Source organism: Euphorbia lathyris, chromosome 10, assembly GCF_963576675.1.
Source record: "Euphorbia lathyris chromosome 10, ddEupLath1.1, whole genome shotgun sequence".
Classification (NCBI taxonomy): domain Eukaryota; kingdom Viridiplantae; phylum Streptophyta; class Magnoliopsida; order Malpighiales; family Euphorbiaceae; genus Euphorbia; species Euphorbia lathyris.
Genome location: NC_088919.1, coordinates 5999247 through 6019512, shown reverse-complemented (window position 1 = coordinate 6019512; position 20266 = coordinate 5999247). Strand labels below are relative to the sequence as shown.

The following is a 20266-nucleotide window of genomic DNA, read 5'->3' as shown; positions in this document are numbered from 1 at the left end:
TTGAAGTGCAAAATTATGAAGGCAGTAAATGATTTGTAGAATATGAATAAATTAGAAAAATAGATTTTTATGCATGGATGAAAATACAGAAAATTAAAATGGCCTCTTTTTATTTCTTGGACTCAAATTAAAATGGTTGCCTATGCACTAAAACTTCCTAATCTAATGTGAGCTTTAACTGGCTTTTCAGAAGCGGTAAGTATAGGTTATGGCATTGGTTATGTCCCATTAACATTGACCTCTTCGGGTTGCCTCGGTTATATTTGGTTATCTCGGTTATTTTTTGGTCGTTTTTAGTGAGAGATTTCAAACCTCGACAATAAACAATGGCACATCCAATATTTTTTATTTCCTAAAAATCTAAAAATATATAACATTTATGAATCTTATTATTATATAAAAAAAAATCATTTTTAAACATTCAATTGTCGTTTATTCATTTATATCTAGATTTGAATTTATTCGTCATAATTTATTATATAGAAATCAACTATATTTTAAACGTTTAATTATAATATGAATTATAATTAGAGTTAATATTAACTTTAATATATGATATTATAACATAATTCGCAATATAGGTTATAGACGTTTCTAAATATAATTTACGATAAATTAATAAAAAATTGAAATATTAATCCAATTGGTTGACACTAAATTAATTAGTAAATCATAACCTAAGATTCAATTTTATTCAAAAAATGTAAAAATTATATATTAATTCTATTAAGGCTATGTTCTTTATCGTTGAAAAAAACTGAACTAAATGCTACTGAATACTGAACTGAATGCTACTGAATACTGAACTGAACTTAACTGAATGCTACCGAACTTAACAATAATGATGGTATTAGACTTTAAAATAATTTTAATGATAATATTGGACATTAATAAACTTATAATAATAATAATAACAATGGTTCTAATAAATTTAATAATAGCATAATAAATAAATATATTATTAAAGATAAAACTAAATTGAATACCAAATAAAGCATGGATTGATAAAATCTTGGCTCGATAAAAGCCTATGAAATTAAATAAAAATGAGTCTAATTTAAATGAAAAATACAAATTACATACAAACACAAATTTACATATAATTTAAAACCTATGAAATTAAATACAAATCTTAATATGAATACAAACTCTTAACTTTTTATTTTAATTAAGGGTTAAAATGCAAAAATAACGTTTTGGGTCGGGATTAATTTTACCTCTAACGTCTAAAATGGTGCAATTTTATCCCTAACATTGATAAATTTGGTAAATTTGAGAAATAATTCATAATATAGATGCATTTTCTAATTTTTAAATATGGATGCATACTTTAGTTTTAATTTTTTTATTAAACGATATATACTTTAATAAACTATCATTTCTTGACTTTTATCTAATTTATAGATAATGATAAACTATAAATAATAATAATAATAATAATAATAATAATAAATAATGATAAATTATAGATAAATGATAATTAAAGTGCAAAAATAACGTTTTGGGTCAGGATTAATTTTACCTCTAACGTCTAAAATGGTGCAATTTTATCCCTAACATTGATAAATTCGGTAAATTTGAGAAATAATTCATAATATAAGATGCCATTCCTAATTTTTAAATATGGATGCATACTTTAGTTTTAATTTTTTTTATTAAACGATATATACTTTAATAAACTATCATTTCTTGACTTTTATCTAATTTATATATAATGATAAACTATAAATAATAATAATAATAAATAATGATAAATTATAGATAAATAATAATAATAATTAGGGCAAATAATTATAAAGTCCTCATGTTTTTGCTTAACATACTAGTAGGTCCATTATATTATTATAAGGTCCTTAAATTTTATTTTAATCAACTCTTTAGTCCTTCTACCTGTTTTTGTAGATGAAAGTCCAAATTGCCCCTAGTTATTTACATAAAAAAACTTATCTTTTAAGGCCAATTTTTTTATCTAAATAGTTTTAATAAAGTTGATGAAGTATATATACACCAAAATTTATATAATTATTATATATACTAATCATTAAAAATGTATTTTTATTCTCTTAAGTATTTATTTTTTAATATAATGTTTTTAAACTAACATTAAATATTAATAATTTTTTTAAAAATCATATTTTTTTCTTTATTTATAAAATTTAGTAGAGATCAATAAAGATTACTTTTTACAAAATTTATATTGTTTTACTTCTATTTTGATAATTTTTGAAATATTTTTCATTCATTTTTAGTCAATAAATTTTAGGCTACTAAATTAAAATTTTATAATTATATAAAATCCAATAAATTAATTACTCAATATTTTAGAGATTATGTAGGAAAAAAGAGATAAAAAATAAAATAGGAAAAATAGATGTTTTATTATTAAAACATAGAGTAAAGAGTAATTTTGGTATTTTAAAATTTATTTGGTATCATTTGACCATTAACTCAAACATAGGGACTAAGGAATTGATGAACACAAAAACTGAGAGACTATATAGTTATTTCTAAAAACAGAGGGACTGACTAGTGTATTAAGTAAAAATTCAGTCACCTTATAATTATTTACCCTAATAATTATAATAAATTATATATAAATAATTATAATATAATAAATAATGATAAATTACTGAATACTAAAATTGAATGCTGAAACTGAACTGATTGTTACTGAAATTAAGTGATAAAGAATAGAGCCTAAGTTAGATTTTGAATATAATTCGTTATTTAACGGTTTATATCAAAATACGATATATTAGCTTTAATAGTACAATTATTTTTTCCTTACTCAATTTTGTTTGAGATAATACCACATGTTCTGAATAATTTATGAATTGTTTAAATTTCGAGTATAATTTATTAAAAACTTAAAAATTGGTCTGGAGAGAAAGGAATGAGTATGCAGAGAAATTGGTCAATGCTGCGGGGCTTAAAGCATCTACTCACAAAATGCATGCTTTGAACCTCGCTACGGCCTCTGTTTCTTATAGCATAATGTTTTTTTGATGTTGAAAGAATATGAAAGAGCAAGTATATTATTATTTGTACTTATTTTTTATACATTAGGCTCTTTTAATAACTTTAGTTACAACTTCTATAATAAGGAATAAGTTTGTTCGATTAAGGATATATGTACTCATTGCTTGCAATTGTTTCTTTTGCTGGAGAACTTTATATGAAATGTGGCGAGTCTTGCACGGAACGAGCCAGAGAATGCATATATCTTGCAAGAGCTAATGAACTTCTGTAAGAGGCTGATTTGGTTGTGAAGGCTGGGAATTCGAAGGATGCATTAGTGCTTATTCTTTCTTATGTATTGGCTTGCTCTCTCTGGTCATGTAGAAGCAAAGATTGGCCTTTAAAGGAGTTTTCAGGGAGGCATGATCTCTTAGCGAAAGCAAAATCTTCTACATATATAGATCCAAGAGAGCTTTTAGAGGTTGTACGTATGGAAGCTGACATCATCCTTGAATGATGAGAGTAGCTTGTGGACTCGCAAAAAACATTAAATGTTTTGCAGGCGCATAAGAGCACAAAGGGGGAAATACTATCAGTAAGAAAGATTCTAGATGAACACCTTAAATTGAATATCTCTAAGTATGAGTGAGAATATGAGGTGATTGTTGATGTGACAAGTTTTGCAGAAAGTAAAATGAGAAAAAATGAAGTTTTTGCTAAGACATTTGTGCATTTCTTGAACTTATGGAAGAATATTATTGTGAAGATTTTTTAGTATTTCAAAGGTCCGGAAACAGAAAATTTTGACTATGGTGAATTCTGCATTAATACTTGGGTATGTGGTGACAACTGAATGTTTTAACTCTTGTCTACAATTTGATGATTCCCGATGCGGATTGGGTGAAATGTGGATATATAGGAAGCAACGGAAAGTTGATTTCTTTAGGTGGTGAGCAGTGTACTTGTGCTGCTTAAAGTTATTGGGGCTCTAAATTGCTATCTGTTGGTAAAATTTGAAGGCTTTGACAAACATTGGGTTGATAAGTCTTTATCCCTATTCTGTCAAAGTAGGCATCTTATTCATCTCTATGAAGTGACAAAATTTGTGCAAGGTTGCGAGTTCTTAGATAAGGGTTATACTGACAAAGGAGTACTGGAGAAATATGTTGAAGTGCCCATTGAAAATCTATTTAGTTGTGTATCCTCCGGGTTGAGGAGGAACATTGAAACACTAGAAATCTATTTAGCTGTGTGTATCCTCCGGGGTGAGGAGCAACATTGGAAGAGAACATTATTCGTGCAATAAGAAGCGAAGAATTTAGTTAAGAAAACGACTAGTGAAAGAAGTGTATGTAAATGTGATGGGCAGTTTGGTAGGACATTAGTTGAGATTTTTGGGTCAAGAAGACTAGATAACAAGTTGTTTGAGAAGAGTAGTATAGATGGTTTGAGCTATAAAGAGTCATGAGTGGATTTGATTGTTGATCTTTGTAGGGAGACAAACAATAAAAGTGTAGTTGATAGAGAACAAGCTAATCTATTAGATCAGAATACTAATGGGCCCAGGGAATTGAAGGTCTATGTCCGTAAGAAAGCCCAAACATCAGCAATAGAGGAATAATTAGCTAGCTGGAATAAGGTTACAATGGGAATAAGTTTGTTATTGCCTAATGAGTTTGTTATGCCCTGACTGTTGAGCTGGCAGGAATTCAGTTATAAATCTGATAGGGGAAGTGAGAGAAGGTAGGTTGTTTTTACGTATATTCATCTGCTTTGGTAGGGCTCTGCTTTTCAGTATAGAGTGGAGTGAGTTTCCCTGCCGATTGTAATCTCCTATTTCTTCCTTTCCATCTTATTATTAATATCAGTATATCCTTTCTTCCATTATTCTTGTGAGATATGTCCTCTCCCCTTAACATCATATTTAATACATGTTAAAACTTCATCTGACTTCCGTATGAATATGATCACCTGCTCAAATGCTACTACTCTTTTATTGACCGTCTCTCTACAGCGATCAACAATCAAATCAACTCATGACTCTTTCCATCTCATATTCTTTATACTAATCTTCTCAAACAACTTGTTCTCTAGTTTTCTTGACCTACGAATCTCAACTAATATCCTACCAAACCGCATATCACATTTACATACATTTTTTTCACTAGTCATTTTCTTAACTAAATTATTCACTTCTCATTGTACGAATCATGTTCTCTTTCAATTTCCTTCCCCATCATAGAGGATACACATAACTAAATAAATTTTTAGTGGGCACTTTAACATATTTCTCCAGTGCTATTTTGTCACGATACTTAGCAGAAATTTTTCTACTTCATAGATATGAATAAGATGTCTACTTTGGCAGAATAGTGATGAGGACTTCTCAACCCAAATGCATGTAAATGCCTTCAAGTTATAGCAATTTAGAGCCCCAAAAACTCTGAGCAGCACAAGTAAACTGTTCAACATCTAAAGAAATCAACTTTCACTTGTTCCTATAGATTCACCACATTTCACCCAATCAGCATCGAGAATCATCAGATTATAGATAGGGGTTATATCATTCAGTTGTCTCCACACACCCAAGTAATTAATGTAGAATTCACCACAGTCGACATTTTCTGTTTCCGGACCTCTCAAATACTCAAAAATCTTCACAATCTTGTTGTTCCATAAGTTCCAGAAATGCACTAGTGTCTCAACGGAAACCTTATTCTCTCTCATTTTACTTCCTGCAAAACTTGCCACATCAATAATCACCTCATCTTCCCACCCATACTTAGAGATATTTAATTTAAAATGTTTATCTAGAATCTTTCTTGCAGATAGTATTTCCCCTCTTGTGCTCTTGTGTGAAGCATTTAAATGTTTTTTCAAAGCCCACTTTGATCATGCAACAAGATGTCAGATTCCATACATATAACCTCAGAAAGTTCTTTTAGATCTATCTCTGCAAAAGATTTTACTTTCCCTAAGAGATCATGCGTCCTTGAAAACTCCTTTTTCACATTTTTTCCATTTTCACATTATATTTTTTACGTTTTCACATTTATTTTTCACAACTTTCGTGTTTTTCAAGTTTTTTTTTTGTTTTTCACATTTTTAATGGAAACAAATTATCAATAGATATTAGAGGGGTAATTTTGGTATCAAATAAAATATTAGTTGTGGATCCACCCTTATAAAAACACCCCAAACCCTATTCTTTTAGACCAGCCGACTTCTCCTCTCTTTCACCACCAATTTCTTCACCTAAACCCTAAATTCTCTCTCTACAACCCTTTCCCATCTCTCCCTATCTCCTACTTCTTCCACCATTTCTCACTTCCACCATTTCTCACTTCCATCCTATCTCTTCTACTTCAAACCCACCATTTCTAGTTTTTGTAAATGTTCCTTACTACTTTTTTGTCTTTACTTATTTAATTTGTGATAACCCTCTTTTCATTCTCTTTGGTGTTTCCTTGCCACTTTTTTTCTTTTGTGATATTAGGTTATGGCAGAATCATCTCTCCCTATCTCCTACTTCTTCCACCATTTCTCACTTCCATCCTATCTCTTCTACTTCAAACCCACCATTTCTAGTTTTTGTAAATGTTCCTTACTACTTTTTTGTCTTTACTTATTTAATTTGTGATAACCCTCTTTTCATTCTCTTTGGTGTTTCCTTGCCACTTTTTTTCTTTTGTGATATTAGGTTATGGCAGAATCATCTCGTTCCACGCGGTCCAAGAGCAAGAAGCGAGTTGACGATGACCAAACACCGATTGAAGGCTCCGGGAGGCCCCGTTGGATGCCACCACGCCCTCCTAGGCACCGAGCTTCATCACAACAAGTCGATACTCCGTACCCGTCCGAGTTATCACGTAAGTATCTTTGCCCTTTCTCAATCAAATCTGTTGATGAGGGGGAGCTATACCTGACATTTTAAGACTACAAACTTGCTCACCCTCGATATTTTGACTGGCCTTTACTTGAGAAAGCGGGTAAGGATGAGGGAATTAAGAAAATACTAAACCGGATGGGGTGGAAGAAATTGGATGAGAGACGGTATAAATTTTACAATTTCTATATTGTTGAGTTCTTTACTACCCTTCGAATCGACACCGACGACGAGGGAGTAAGAACGCTACACTATAGGATTGATAATACCGAATCCAAATGGAGTGAGGCGGAATTTAACAAAGTCATGGGTTTTAAAGAGGGCGATTACACCGACTGGGATGAGGGGCTCACTAATAAGGATGTATGGTTTGAGCTTTCGGGGATCTTCGACTTTAAGAAAAACAAAACACTTAATAAGAACATAATCGATCCTCAAATCCGTTTAATGCACAAATGGATTACATTTAACCTTGTCGGTTTCCCCGACGCCGATAAGGTTAGCGAGACCGACCTTTTACTTCTATGGTGTTTGACCCAGGACAAACCCCCTAGGATGGCCCATTTTATCTGGACTTTGATGGCCGGGGTTCGCTTTTCAAAGCGAACTGCCCTCCCATTTGGCCATATTATCTCCCGCCTAGCCGCCTGTGAGGGAACAATGACCACTTTCCAATTAAAAGACTCTGAGAACTTTAAATTGTTAGATGCTAGTTATTTGTTGTGTGTTGAACTCCTCCACAAGTCGGGAATGTGGTGGAAGGATTTTCATTCTGCAGGTACAGGTTCATCTGAGCTAATGGACCTCGGCTCTGAAGAGGGGGATGGTGACTATCAATCAGAGCCGGAAGGCGGTTTCGACGAACGTTTGACCAACATGGAGTCCAACTTGGAGGAATTGACAAATGAGTTCCGCGACTTCCGCATGGATGTCAACGGATTCATCTCCGATATGCGCGGATGGATGGATCTCCACCCTTAAGGGAGTCCCTATCCTATTTTCTTTTCCCTTTATATGTTGTTTAGCTTTATTTTCCTGCATTTTTGGGAGTAAATGCATGCTTTAAGCGTGTGGGGAGGGAAAAATAGGATAGTATTCTGGTACATTGCATGTTTGTCGTTTTGTATAAATTGTTTACATTGTTGCGTGTGTGCGTCTGCTGTCACCGTGTCTGTCTTGTACCTGCTGTGTCCTTATCATTTTGTAAAAAAAAAAATGATAAGGACACGGCAGGTACAAGACAGACACGGTGACAGCAGGCTCACACGCAACAACGCAAACAGTTTATACAAAACGACAAAGATGCAATGTACCAGAATACTATCCTATTTTTCCCTCCCCACACACTTAAAGCATGCATTTACTCTAAAAAATGCAGGAAAGTAAAGCTAAACAACATATAAAGGGAAAAGAAAATAGGATATGGACTCCCTTAAGGGTGACGATCCATCCATTCGCGCATATCGGACATGAATCCGTTGACATCCATGCGGAAGTCGCGGGACTCATGTGTCAATTCCTCCAAGTTGCTCTCCATGTTGGTCAAACGTTCCTCGAAACCGCCTTCCACCACTGCCTCACCGAGACAGTATGTGACCGAGTCCACTTTAGCTCTCCGTCCTCTCGATTGATGCCTGACTGCTTCCTAAAGCTTCGAGGAGGTCCAAAAAGTCCTGAAAAACGCTAATCATGCCATAAGGTAAAGAAAACATAAAGCACGAAAATAATAAACGAAAACGGTTGAAAATAACTAAGAACAATAAAGGAAATGCCCCTAAACATCTATGAAATATGGAAATATCAACCTCCCCACACTTGAGCCTTGATTGTCCTCAAGCAAGGAAGACGAGCATTTAGAAGGAATTGAATCACATAGCCCTTGGACTCTTGACATTTCCGGATTATTTCCAAACAACACGCCTTACTAACTACCCTTGAACCGAAGATGATAGGGGGTCGCCCTGTGAAAATTCATTCTCAAAGATAATCTCAGTAGCCAAACTCTAAGAAGATTAATAGAAACCTAATCTTGTTTAGCCAAAAATGAACAACCAAATCATCCACCGTGAACCTTCAATTCAAAACACTAAGGTTGTTAAGCTAAATTAATTAGATTACTTGACAGTGTGAGGAGCCTTTTTTACCGGTTGAAACGCATGGATAACGTACTCCCGACCATACAACCCGACCACAAAACCAAGCCGTTGAAGAATTAGATTCCCTCTTCCCGTTTTCTTTCCAATGTGAGGGGCCTTTTGTACCGGTTGAACGCATGGGTGACGTACCCCCGACCATACAACCCGATCACAAAACCAAGATGCTATGCATACTCATACCAAGAATTTGTTTGTGCAATTGCACTTATTGATTGTAGGCATTGGAGTAAGGTGGGAAGAGGTATTTGGAGATTTAGATTTTCAGTGCATTGGCAAGCAAATTTGATATAAGAATTTATGCATTTATCACTCGTTAAGCGTAACTTTAACTACTTCTGGTAACACGACTTCAACTTAGGTTGACATTCAGATTTCACAATTTTGGCTTCCATCATTTTCTTAAAGGCGGACTACTAAAATTACACTAAATTGCAAAATTAAGTACTGGCGATTTACCTCATCATCAATTATTCAAGGTAAAATTAAGATGTCCTGTTTGTCTAATTTTTCTTTCGATGAACTTTTCAAGAGGTATGCAATTGAACAACTCTAGAGTGTTTCATCTATTTCAAGCGAGGTCCATTGGCTCAGATGAACCTGTACCTGCAGAATGAAAATCCTTCCACCACATTCCCGACTTGTGGAGGAGTTCAACACGCAACAAATAACTAGCATCTAACAATTTAAAGTTCTCAGAGTCTTTTAATTGGAAAGTGGTCATTGTTCCCTCACAGACGGCTAGGCGGGAGATAATATGGCCAAATGGGAGGGCAGTTCGTTTTGAAAAGCGAACCCCGACCATCAAAGTCTAGATAAAATGGGCCATCCTAGGGGGTTTGTCCTGGGTCAAACACCATAGAAGTAAAAGGTCGGCCTCGCTAACCTTATCGGCCTCGGGGAGACCGACAAGGTTAAATGTAATCCATTTATGCATTAAACGGATTTGAGGATCGATTATGTTCTTATTAAGTGTTTTGTTTTTCTTAAAGTCGAAGATCCCCGAAAGCTCAAACCATACATCCTTATTAGTGAGGCCCTCGTCCCAGTCGGTGTAATCGCCCTCTTTAAAACTCATGACTTCGTTAAATTCCGCCTCACTCCATTTGGATTCGGTATTATCAATCCTATAGTGTAGCGTTCTTACTCCCTCGTCGTCGGTGTTGATTCGAAGGGTAGTAAAGAACTCAACAATATAGAAATTGTAAAATTTATACAGTCTCTCATCCAATTTCTTCCACCCCATCCGGTTTAGTATTTTCTTAATTCTCTCATCCTTACCCGCTTTCTCAAGTAAAGGCCAGTCAAAATATCGAGGATGAGCAAGTTTGTAGTCTTAAAATTTCAGGTATAGCTCCCCCTCATCAACAGATTTGATTGAGAAAGGGAAAAGATACTTACGTGATAACTCGGACGGGTACGGAGTATCGACTTGTTGTGATGAAGCTCGGAGCCTAGGAGGGCGTGGTGGCATCCAACGGGGCTGCCCGGAGCCTTCAATCGGTGTTTGGTCATCGTCAACTTGCTTCTTGCTCTTGGACCGCATGGAACGGGATGATTCTGCCATAACCTAATATCACAAAAGAAAAAAGTGGCAAGGAAACACCAAAGAGAATGAAAAGAGGGTTATCACAAATTAAATAAGTAAAGACAAAAGAGTAGTAAGGAACCTTTACAAAAACTAGAAATTGTGGGTTTGAAGTAGAAGAGATAGGATGGAAGAAGTAGGAGATAGGAAGGGAGAGATGGGAAAGGGTTGTAGAGAGAGAAGTTAGGGTTTAGGTGAAGAAATTGGGGGTGAAAGAGAGGAGAAGTCGGCTGGTCTAAAAGAATAGGGTTTGGGGTGTTTTTATAAGGGTGGATCCAGGCTGATGAGCCCTGGATCCGCGATGTGTCTCTGTGAGTCAAACTGTGTCTCGGCGAGACACAACGCTGGTGTGCTCCTACGTTAGTAGGTGCCGCCTTGTCTCGGCGAGACTCTTTTGAGTTGAACGCTTCCTAACCATGGTACAAAGCTAGATTGATGGTCAATGGATTCAGTCAGAAAAAAGGTATTGATTTTGATGAGATATTTTCTCCAGTTGTGAAAATTTTGGAGGACCCGAAGACCAGTTCGGGTAGGTGGTAGATTTTTTTTGTCTCTTAGGGTATTTCTCATCTTTTATGTTTTCTCTTTGATTCCATACTTCTTGAAGGTGATTTTTAAGAGTGTGATGTTGAGTGTGTATCTAGTGTTGTCTAGAGAAGAACTATTATATTGCCCATTATTTTTTATATAGTGAAAAGTTTAAGTGGACTACGGTTCTCGTGTTTTTTTTTTTTAAGAGACTAAAACGACTACAAAGAGCAAAAAATGTGGTAAAGGCATAAAAAAACACAAAACAACAATGAAACATATATTGATCGTAAATCGAAATCTGCAGAAAAGTAAATGTAATCCAATCTTTAGCATTTAGGCAATTTCGAATATTCAGATATGAGTCATTTCTTTTGATGCAACCACGTAGATGTATTGATCCACGTACAAGATAAACCATTTCTGGTTTTGCTAAATTCGAAAAAGGTATAAATGAAAGAATAATAGAGAACTGATACAATCAAGTAGAGAAAAGATTGATAACGAAGTTTAATTCCACATTGTTGTTGTTTCCGTTGTTAGTCATTTTTCCATCAGTTGGCACCTATGTTGGACGGAGACTTCTAGTTAGTAGCGTTTATGCGTTTCGTGTCCATATCGTTTTTTGTTTGTAGGCTATTTTATGAAGGTTATGTTTTAGAAATAAGGTTTCACGTGTCCGTTTCCGTATCCATTTGCATTTCCATGTATGTATCCGTGCAACATAGGTTGGCACCTGTCCTTGAAAGAAAGAAGTTAGAGCGTACATCTTATGCATAATTAAACTTGTACACTTATACATACAAATGAAAAAGACAAAAGACAAGAACAATGCAAGTCATTTTTAATGATATTTTCTAAGAAATTAACCAATAAATATTCCTTGTAACAAGGGAATCTTGAGGAAAGAGCAAAAAAATTAAGCAGTTGCATCATTGCTGATACTTAATATGGATAGATTATTGGATTAAACATAATTAATTACATATAATATAATCTTAGGATTACTAAGAACTAAGTTTTTCAGTAGGGCAATCCGCCTACAGATGCAATTATTTGTCTTATATAAAACAAACACAAAAACATATATAGGACATGAAGATCAGATTATATAGAAGAGGAGAAGTTGTGTTCTAATTAAGAATTAAGAAAGGTTAATTCCGCCTTTCGTGTCCGTTTCTGTTTCGGTGGTAATTAATGGGAAAGTTGGAGAATGTTGTTATTGTATTAGTTGGATTTTACTTTAACTTAGTGGCCGGTGCCGGAGCATATGAGAGAAAATTGCCGGCGATTTTCATATTTGGGGATTCGGCTATTGATATCGGAACAAATAATCACTTAGCTTTATCATCAGCTAAGGCTAATTTTCCATATAATGGGATTGATTTTCCTCATTCTAAGCCTACTGGACGGTTCAGCAATGGCTACAACATTGGTGATCAATTAGGTAAATACCATTTATATATATTTGATTTATGGGGTAAATTACACCATGGCTACTGAATTTTACTAATTTTCAGGGTATTGCTACTCAACAGTTCAAAATGATTGTTGACGGCCTTTAAATAAAAAATTTGAAAAATTATTGATATTTTAAGCAACTTTAATTGTCGAAAATTTTCGTTCTGAGATCATTTATATGTTGTTTGGTTAGAAGAGAAAGTGAATTTTTAGAGAGAGGGAGCTCCAAAAATGGCGATTTTAAAAATAAAAAAATGTGTTTTCATGGTAAATATCGTTCTGAACAACTTTAATTCTTCATTATTTTCATTTTGGGACCATTAACAGTCATTTTGAGCCCTTGAGTGGCCACAGATGTAACAAAATGTAAAGTCGGGTGACTTTTATGTTACATTTTGAAGTTTAGTGGCTATAGCATGAAAATTAGTAAGTTTCAATGGTCATGGTGTAATTTACTAATGATTTTTTTTTTTTTTTATATATTTTGGGCCTAATGACCCTTGTACTTAATCTAAAACTTCAATTGTGCCCCCACAACTTTCAAAAAGTTATTCTTGTCTAATTGCATTCAATAATTCTATATTTCTCAATAGAATTTGTTAGAATAGAATTTGTTAGATGCAGAAATTAAGAGACACGCTCCGCCACGTATTAAAGTGCTCACTACGTGTCAAAAAAGAAAATATCACTAGATAAGTAATTAAAAACTTTTGAAAGTTCATATGGCGCTTGAAATTTTGTGGTTGTTGAATGCAATTGGATAAAAATATATTTAGTGAATATAATTGGATAAGAATATAAGGTTATTGAGTGTAACGGGACAAAAATAGAGGGTCATGTGATACTTTTGAAAGTTTGGAGAGACCGTTTAAGTTTTGGGCCAAATACAGGGTGTATTAAGCCTATATTTTAGGATGCTAACTTAGATTTTTTTATGGGTAAATTACACTTAAGGTCCATAAACTTTACACTTACTTTCATTATAATGTATGAACTTTAAAACCGAACATTATGATGGGTGATCTATGTATTGATTCTCTGTTTATTTATTTATTGGGGTTGTTTTTTTTTTTTTTTTATTAGCAATGATGTTTGGGTTCAAGAAGAGTCCACCAGCATATCTAGACCTTATAAATAATCCCTCCATTGACTTGAAGAAGAAAGTTCAAAGAGGTGTCAACTTTGCATCTGCAGGATCTGGCATTTTTTACAATACTGGTTTCAATACATGGGTCAGTTTCTTTATAGCTTTTCTTTGTAAAAGGTTTAAAGTTCAAAATTACGTCCCTAATCTATATCTTAAAAATCATTATGTTTCTAATTTTCTAAAATCATCACTCTAGTAAAAATTGGCTTAATTGCGCCGCGTTTTCAGGTCTAATTGTGCCACACTTTCGGTGACACAATTGACCTTGACGCAATTATATTGCATCGACTAAAAGTGTGATGCAATTAAGCGTCAATTGGTCGAAGGGGCTCGATTTTTGTGATCACTCGAAGTGACTGTGGTCATTCGGTCGAAACGAATGACCACAATCACTCGAAGTGACGGTGTTCTCCGGAGAAAACTCAACTTTTTGAGAGATCAGTTTTGGGGGAAAATAGAAAATTAGGAATTTAAAGCCTTCTTTGTTTGTCAGAAAATATTTCGTTTTGAAATTTTTTGGGTAGGGAATAATTTTATGTAAGAAAATAAATATTATTCATTGTTTAGCTACAACATTCGAAAATGGGAAGAAGTAGTAGTTGGCGGCTAATATTTTCAAAAAGGTAATAAGGAATAGAATAATAGGGTGTTAGGTTGCTCATTTTCATGCTGCTGTTTGTTTTTTCACTTAAAAATGGAGAGTTCTTGGTGTTTGGTTAGATAAACCTTGTTTGCTTTTTACAACTGAAAAGTAGCCTTTTACAAAAATAGAAAATCCATGTTTTTTTTGGAAAAAACAGCTTTTTCCAACAGTAAAAGCCAAACAATAGGTAAAACAAACGGGCCTTAAGATTCCAAAAATTTAGGAAAATTAATGTTTTACAATTAAAAAAGGGTAAAACATGTTCTTCACCTTTTTCGTAATTTTTTATGTTGACTGATATAAAATTTTCCATTGACTTATTTTTCTAAGCAAACTAACACCGAAAAAAGCACCAAAATGTTTTCCTGCACAATATTTTCCGATAAACGAACCGATACTAAGTTACAGCTCACGATTTACGTATTCTTATATTAGAAGGATAATTGCGTTGACTCATATAGAAGGCCAACACAATTACTATCAATTATATTGCATGTTCCACACGCGCGATATAATTGATGTACAATAGTTGCGTCGCTCTTTTTACAAGCACGAGCTAAGTAATATTATTCATCAATTGCAACGCAATTGACGGAATTTTCATCAATTGCGTCGAGCTTCAAAAGCTCGACACAATGGACTTATTAGTTGCGTCGTGGCTTTATTTAGTCCGACGATTATCAATTAGGTTATCGATTGATATTTTGAAATTCAATTAGCTCTGTAATCTTTTTTAATCGGCAATTAAATCCCTAACAATATGTTGAAACTGTCAATTGGATCTATTGAAAATTGCAGAATGAAGTAGTTCCAATGACAAAGCAAATAGAGCAGTTTGGAGAAGTGATATCAAATATAAAAGTAGCAAGAGGTCCTAATGCAACAGAAAAAGTTGTTGCAAAAGCGTTGCATATCTTCTGCATTGGATCTAACGACTTCTTCGATTATATGCGTGCGAAAAATAACACTCCCAAAGAACTCTATCAGTCTTCTGTTCAATATGCATACTTTGACCATTTAAAGGTACTTCCCTATTAATTAAATTATATGTTTACTGTAATTATAGAAACTAATTACAAGATTAAGGGATTTTTAATACATTTTATAGTTTTAGGGTAATCAAATAAGTAATTTGGGTGTTTACTCCCGGAATGATTGTCCGGGACGATTCAAAATGTTGTAAGGTTATCAAGACTTTAAGTCCCGAATGTGCTTTTTTGGAGAGTTTTTTTAGTGGTGTAATTAGTACCAGTAGTTGTAAAAGTTTGGACAATGTCCCCACAATGTCATCAAAGTTTAATTTGTCTCCATAGAATCATATAAGTTTGGACAATGTCCCCACTTTGGATATTTTCTGATCATTTTTCTGTCGGGGTTGATGACGTGACATCGAATCACATGTCTAAACGTCATGTGACATAATAACAAAAATTAACACAAGTAAATGAGGATTTGCAATTAAAATTTCAACTAAAAATTAACTCGCGTGACATCGATTGTCAATTAAAATGTGTAGTACATGATGTTGAGATGTCACGTCAGTAATTTCGGCGAAAAAGTGACTGAAAAACGTTTAAATTTATTTTATTGAGTCAAATTAAACTTTTATGACTTTTTGGAGACATTGTCCAAACTTTTGTGACCATCCGTGCTAATTACGTCCCGATTTATGTGGCATGTCAACAATGTAGAGAAGAATCTCTGCATGCTGTCATCTCATAAATGGTACGACCGGAAAGATCATTCCATTTACGGACCTAAAAGGGTTTGGGGTCGGTCATTTGTTAAAGATCAACTCCAAACATCATTACATTGGCGTCGATCGTACTAAATAACCGACTCTATTGGTCTTCATTAGCGTCCATAATTTATGGACCGCACGAAATTTAAAATGGTCTTTGGGATCTGTCGTTTGTTAAAGACCGGCCCTAAGATCATGCTATTGGCGGCATTAGTCAGGCAATCAATGACGAGCTTTGGCGTCGTTTTAAAAACTTTTGCTAATAGCAAAAAAAAAAAAAACGGATGCCAAAAACCAATTACTCACTAGTCTGTAGAGAATCTCTACAAAAAGCTTGTCTGGGACTTAAATTCCTGATAGCGCGTTACATCATTTTAAATAGTCCGGATTCTACAAAAAGCTTGTCTGGGACTTAAATTCCCGATAGCGTTACATCATTTTAAATAGTCCGGAGTTTAAAGTCCCGAATAAGCATTCCGGGAATCAAACACCCGAATTACTTAATTGACTTCCCTAAAACTATAAAATGTATCAAGAATTCCTAATCTATGTAGGATTTTGGCTTGATTGTATTAATATTTGATGTGGCAGAATGTGTACAATATGGGTGGTCGGAAGTTCGCCGTAATGGGGGTTCCGCCGATCGGTTGTTGTCCATATTCAAGAGCTATTAACCAAAGACAAGGTGGAGGTGATGCTTGTATGCCGATGTTGAACGATTTTGCCAAAGATTTCTATAATTCCACACTCATGCTTTTGCAAAACATGACTTCGTTGCTTCCTAATTTCAAGTATTCTCTTGGCAATGTTTATGATATGACTATGGATATGCTCAACGACTATCATTCCTACGGTAAGTTCCATAATTAACTCTTCATAAACATGTTCATGGGTAGGGTCGAGCTAGGACGAGTGCGTTTTTGTTAAAAAATGCTTAGTCAAGACTTAGCTCAGCCCGTTGTTATTTTAACGGATTTGGATTGGAGTAGCTTCGGGTTTAAAAATCAAATTTCAAAATCTAGCCCAAATAAATTCGCCTTAAAAAAATTGGAGGATAAAATTGTATAATTTTACCCCTAACATTAGCGATCAAAAGAGAAATTTTATATCTAACATTGTCAAGTAGGTCAATTTGAAAATAGACCTGTTCACAGGCCCACGTACCGGCTCGCCCCGCCCAAGCCCATTCCCCATGAACTGGGCTTGGATAAGAAAAATTGTCCTTTGGCCCAGGCCGGCTAAAGTCTGTCTATATATTGGGCAGGTTTGGGATTTATAAAAATAGTACGGGCTGGCGCAGCCTGACTCGCTTATTAATATTAATTAATAAATTTATATATTAATATTTATTTTTAAGTAAAAATTTTACATATATATTTAGGTGGGCCTACATGGGTTGAGTTTGAGATTTGATTTTTGATTTCGAGCACAGTCCGGCCTGAGCCCGCTTAAATTAACAGCATGCTAGACTGGACCTTAAATGGGCATTTTTAGATAAAAGTCTGCTGGGCCCGGTCCACCCCAGCCCATGAACATGTCTAACTGCATATATGTGTGTCATTTATCACTTATTAATAATATATCACGAACATATGTATACATATGAAAAAATAAATTAAATTAAAAAACTTATACCGTACGTATTCTCATGAGTTGGAAAAAAATCTAAATATTTCGTCAAGTTTAAAAAATATTTTAATCTCTAATTCTATTATAAAATTAAAAAAAATAAAATCTTTTCTTTGAATAACTGATATGCAACTCATACAAAATATTTATTTTTTTCAATAATGTCTGAAATTGACTCAACTTACCAGTATTAAGAGTGTAATTGCTATTGCCGCCAACATTAGATATAGAATTGCATATAGCTTTATCCAAAAAAAAAAATATATTGTTTTTAGTAGTATAAATGAAAATTTGTACTTTAAAAATGTTTAACATATACAAATGTAATAGCCAATATTAATACAACGAGCCAAAACGTAATATTTTTATAAAACTCAAACCCGTTCTAGATATAGTCGGGCTTTAGCAATCTAAGTTGGGCCATGCCTAAGTTCATTTTTCTTATTCAAGCCCGACATATTAGATGTGGACCTGGACGAACTGGTTGGATACTGGACCCGTGAACATATCTAAGTCTTAATAATAATTTGAGTTTACTTTGTTAAATAAAATTACTAATTTTGATTTTCTTGAATAGGATTCAATGAGACAAAGTATGCTTGCTGTGGATTGGGAAATTACAATGGAGAAAATGGGTGTTTTGATAAGATAAATTCAAATCTATGCAATAATAGGAGTGACCATTTATTTTGGGACTTATATCATCCAACTCAAGCTGCTTCTCAATTGCTAGCCTCAACTCTTTTTAGTGGAGATAATAAATATATGACACCCTTCAATTTTAGTCAATTAGCTCTTTCTAAAGTTCATATATAATTATGTATCTAATTTCAATAAATTAATGTGGATTAGTTCAACTTTTGTTAATAAATTAATTGATAATGTGATATGCTTGCATTTACTCTTATATATATATAGATAGGTAAATTACATAACAACATTTCTCATATTTAACATTTTGGTATACAACTTTTAATTTTACATACAAAAATGTATAACCTTTTGGTGACCTCTCACTAAAGTGTATAGCTGATAATTGTAACCGGTCAATGCGAAATCAATGCACCATTTCAGTAATTTGACCTCCATAAAAGTCAAAACTTGACTAACCGACACAAAAGTCAACATGCCACGTCAGCTATTCTGACTTTTATGGAGGTCAAATTGTTGACGTGACGCATTGAGTTCGCGTTGACCGGTCACAATTACTGGTTGTACACTTTAGTGAGAGGTCATTAAAAGGCTATACACTTTTATGTATAAAATTAAAGGTTATATATCAAAGTGTGAAATAGGAATACTACGTATGTAATTTTTTTATATATATATACACACTCACTAATTCTAACTTTTTATTTTTCTTAAAAAAAATGATGCTTACAATTGATTGGTCTATTTTGATCTCCAATTTTCTTCATAAATTCCCAATATATATGGAGTTAATGACAAAAAAAAAGAATAAGGGAGAGAGAATGATGGAGTTGTAGAGAAAAAATGGAGAAAAGAGAGTAAAAATTAGAAATTTGATTTTGAAAAAAAAACTACTAAAAAATGTTGTTAATTAATAGGTTGATTCACCTTTTGTGCACTTTAGTGGGAGTTCACCACTAAGTATATATTTATATACAAAAATAAAGACTGTACAACAATATTATACCTCTTGAAATTTTAATTTATATACCGCTTTTAAAGCTTATATTTCTATATAAATCCCCTTATAATTCATTTCTAAGTATTAAAATAAAAGTATTCAAATGTTTAGGTTTTGTATTCCATGCAAGTTACAATTGAAGAAATTCCATCATCCATCCTCTAACGTGTGAAGGGTTGAGTTAACAAATGCTCTGAGGGCATAATCTATTTCTCTCCTAGGACCTATATCATTTGGTTGAATTTTGATTTCAATACTTATTCAGTCTCTTGTTATTTGCTCGATTATTATGATTGTTTTCCCTTGGTCTAATTATGTCTAAATCACCTTATCTTTTATCCAAGTATATATTAGTGTACTTTGCTAGGGTTAAAACCTCCTCAATTGTAGGTTTACCAACCCTATGAGTACTTACGAGTCCTTAGCTTCTCGGCTTAGGTTTCACCATTCCCTACTGGGGCTAAACTAATGGGTTTAGACTGAGAGAAAAAGATAGTTACTTCGATAAAAATGTGTTAGAACACAATTCATTGAAGCAATCTTTTCACACTTCATCTTATTCGTACTAGTTAGAAAAAGACATGCTAAAAATCTATCTCACATAGAATAGGAGTACGAGTAGAATTAATTTAGAATCAAAACTTATTTTATTGTTCACTTAAACATTAAGGAATCCTAGTAAGAAAATACTTTCTTAACAATAACTCCTATGGATTTTGCACCCCGTCTTTACCGAATCCAATACTTAGCACGACGTGATACACTTTTCCCTAGTTGTGGTTAGGAATTATTTGTTTGAGTGTTTACTCGAAACTAGACGCGTAACATATACATTTTATAGCACACTTGCACTAGCCCTATCACATCGCGTTTATTGACTC

General features: G+C 33.7%; 1 protein-coding gene across 1 annotated transcript; it reads left to right on the top strand.

Moving 5' to 3' along the window:
* The first annotated feature begins 10428 nt into the window (after window positions 1-10428).
* Window positions 10429-18621, top strand: LOC136208500 (GDSL esterase/lipase At5g55050-like). Its single transcript, XM_065999411.1, has 5 exons — window positions 10429-12560; window positions 13658-13806; window positions 15163-15387; window positions 16697-16958; window positions 18312-18621. The coding sequence occupies exons 1-5, from the start codon at window positions 12311-12313 to the stop codon at window positions 18548-18550; spliced, it is 1125 nt and encodes a 374-aa protein (XP_065855483.1). The 5' UTR covers window positions 10429-12310; the 3' UTR covers window positions 18551-18621.
* The last annotated feature ends 1645 nt before the right edge of the window (window positions 18622-20266 follow it).

Coding starts and splice junctions, on each gene's coding strand:
- LOC136208500 (XM_065999411.1), top strand. CDS start 12,311: ATGGGAAAGTTGGAGAATGTTGTTATTGTATTAGTTGGATTTTACTTT. Junction 13,807..15,162: donor ATACTGGTTTCAATACATGG/GTCAGTTTCTTT, acceptor TGAAAATTGCAG/AATGAAGTAGTTCCAATGAC. Junction 15,388..16,696: donor CATACTTTGACCATTTAAAG/GTACTTCCCTAT, acceptor TTGATGTGGCAG/AATGTGTACAATATGGGTGG.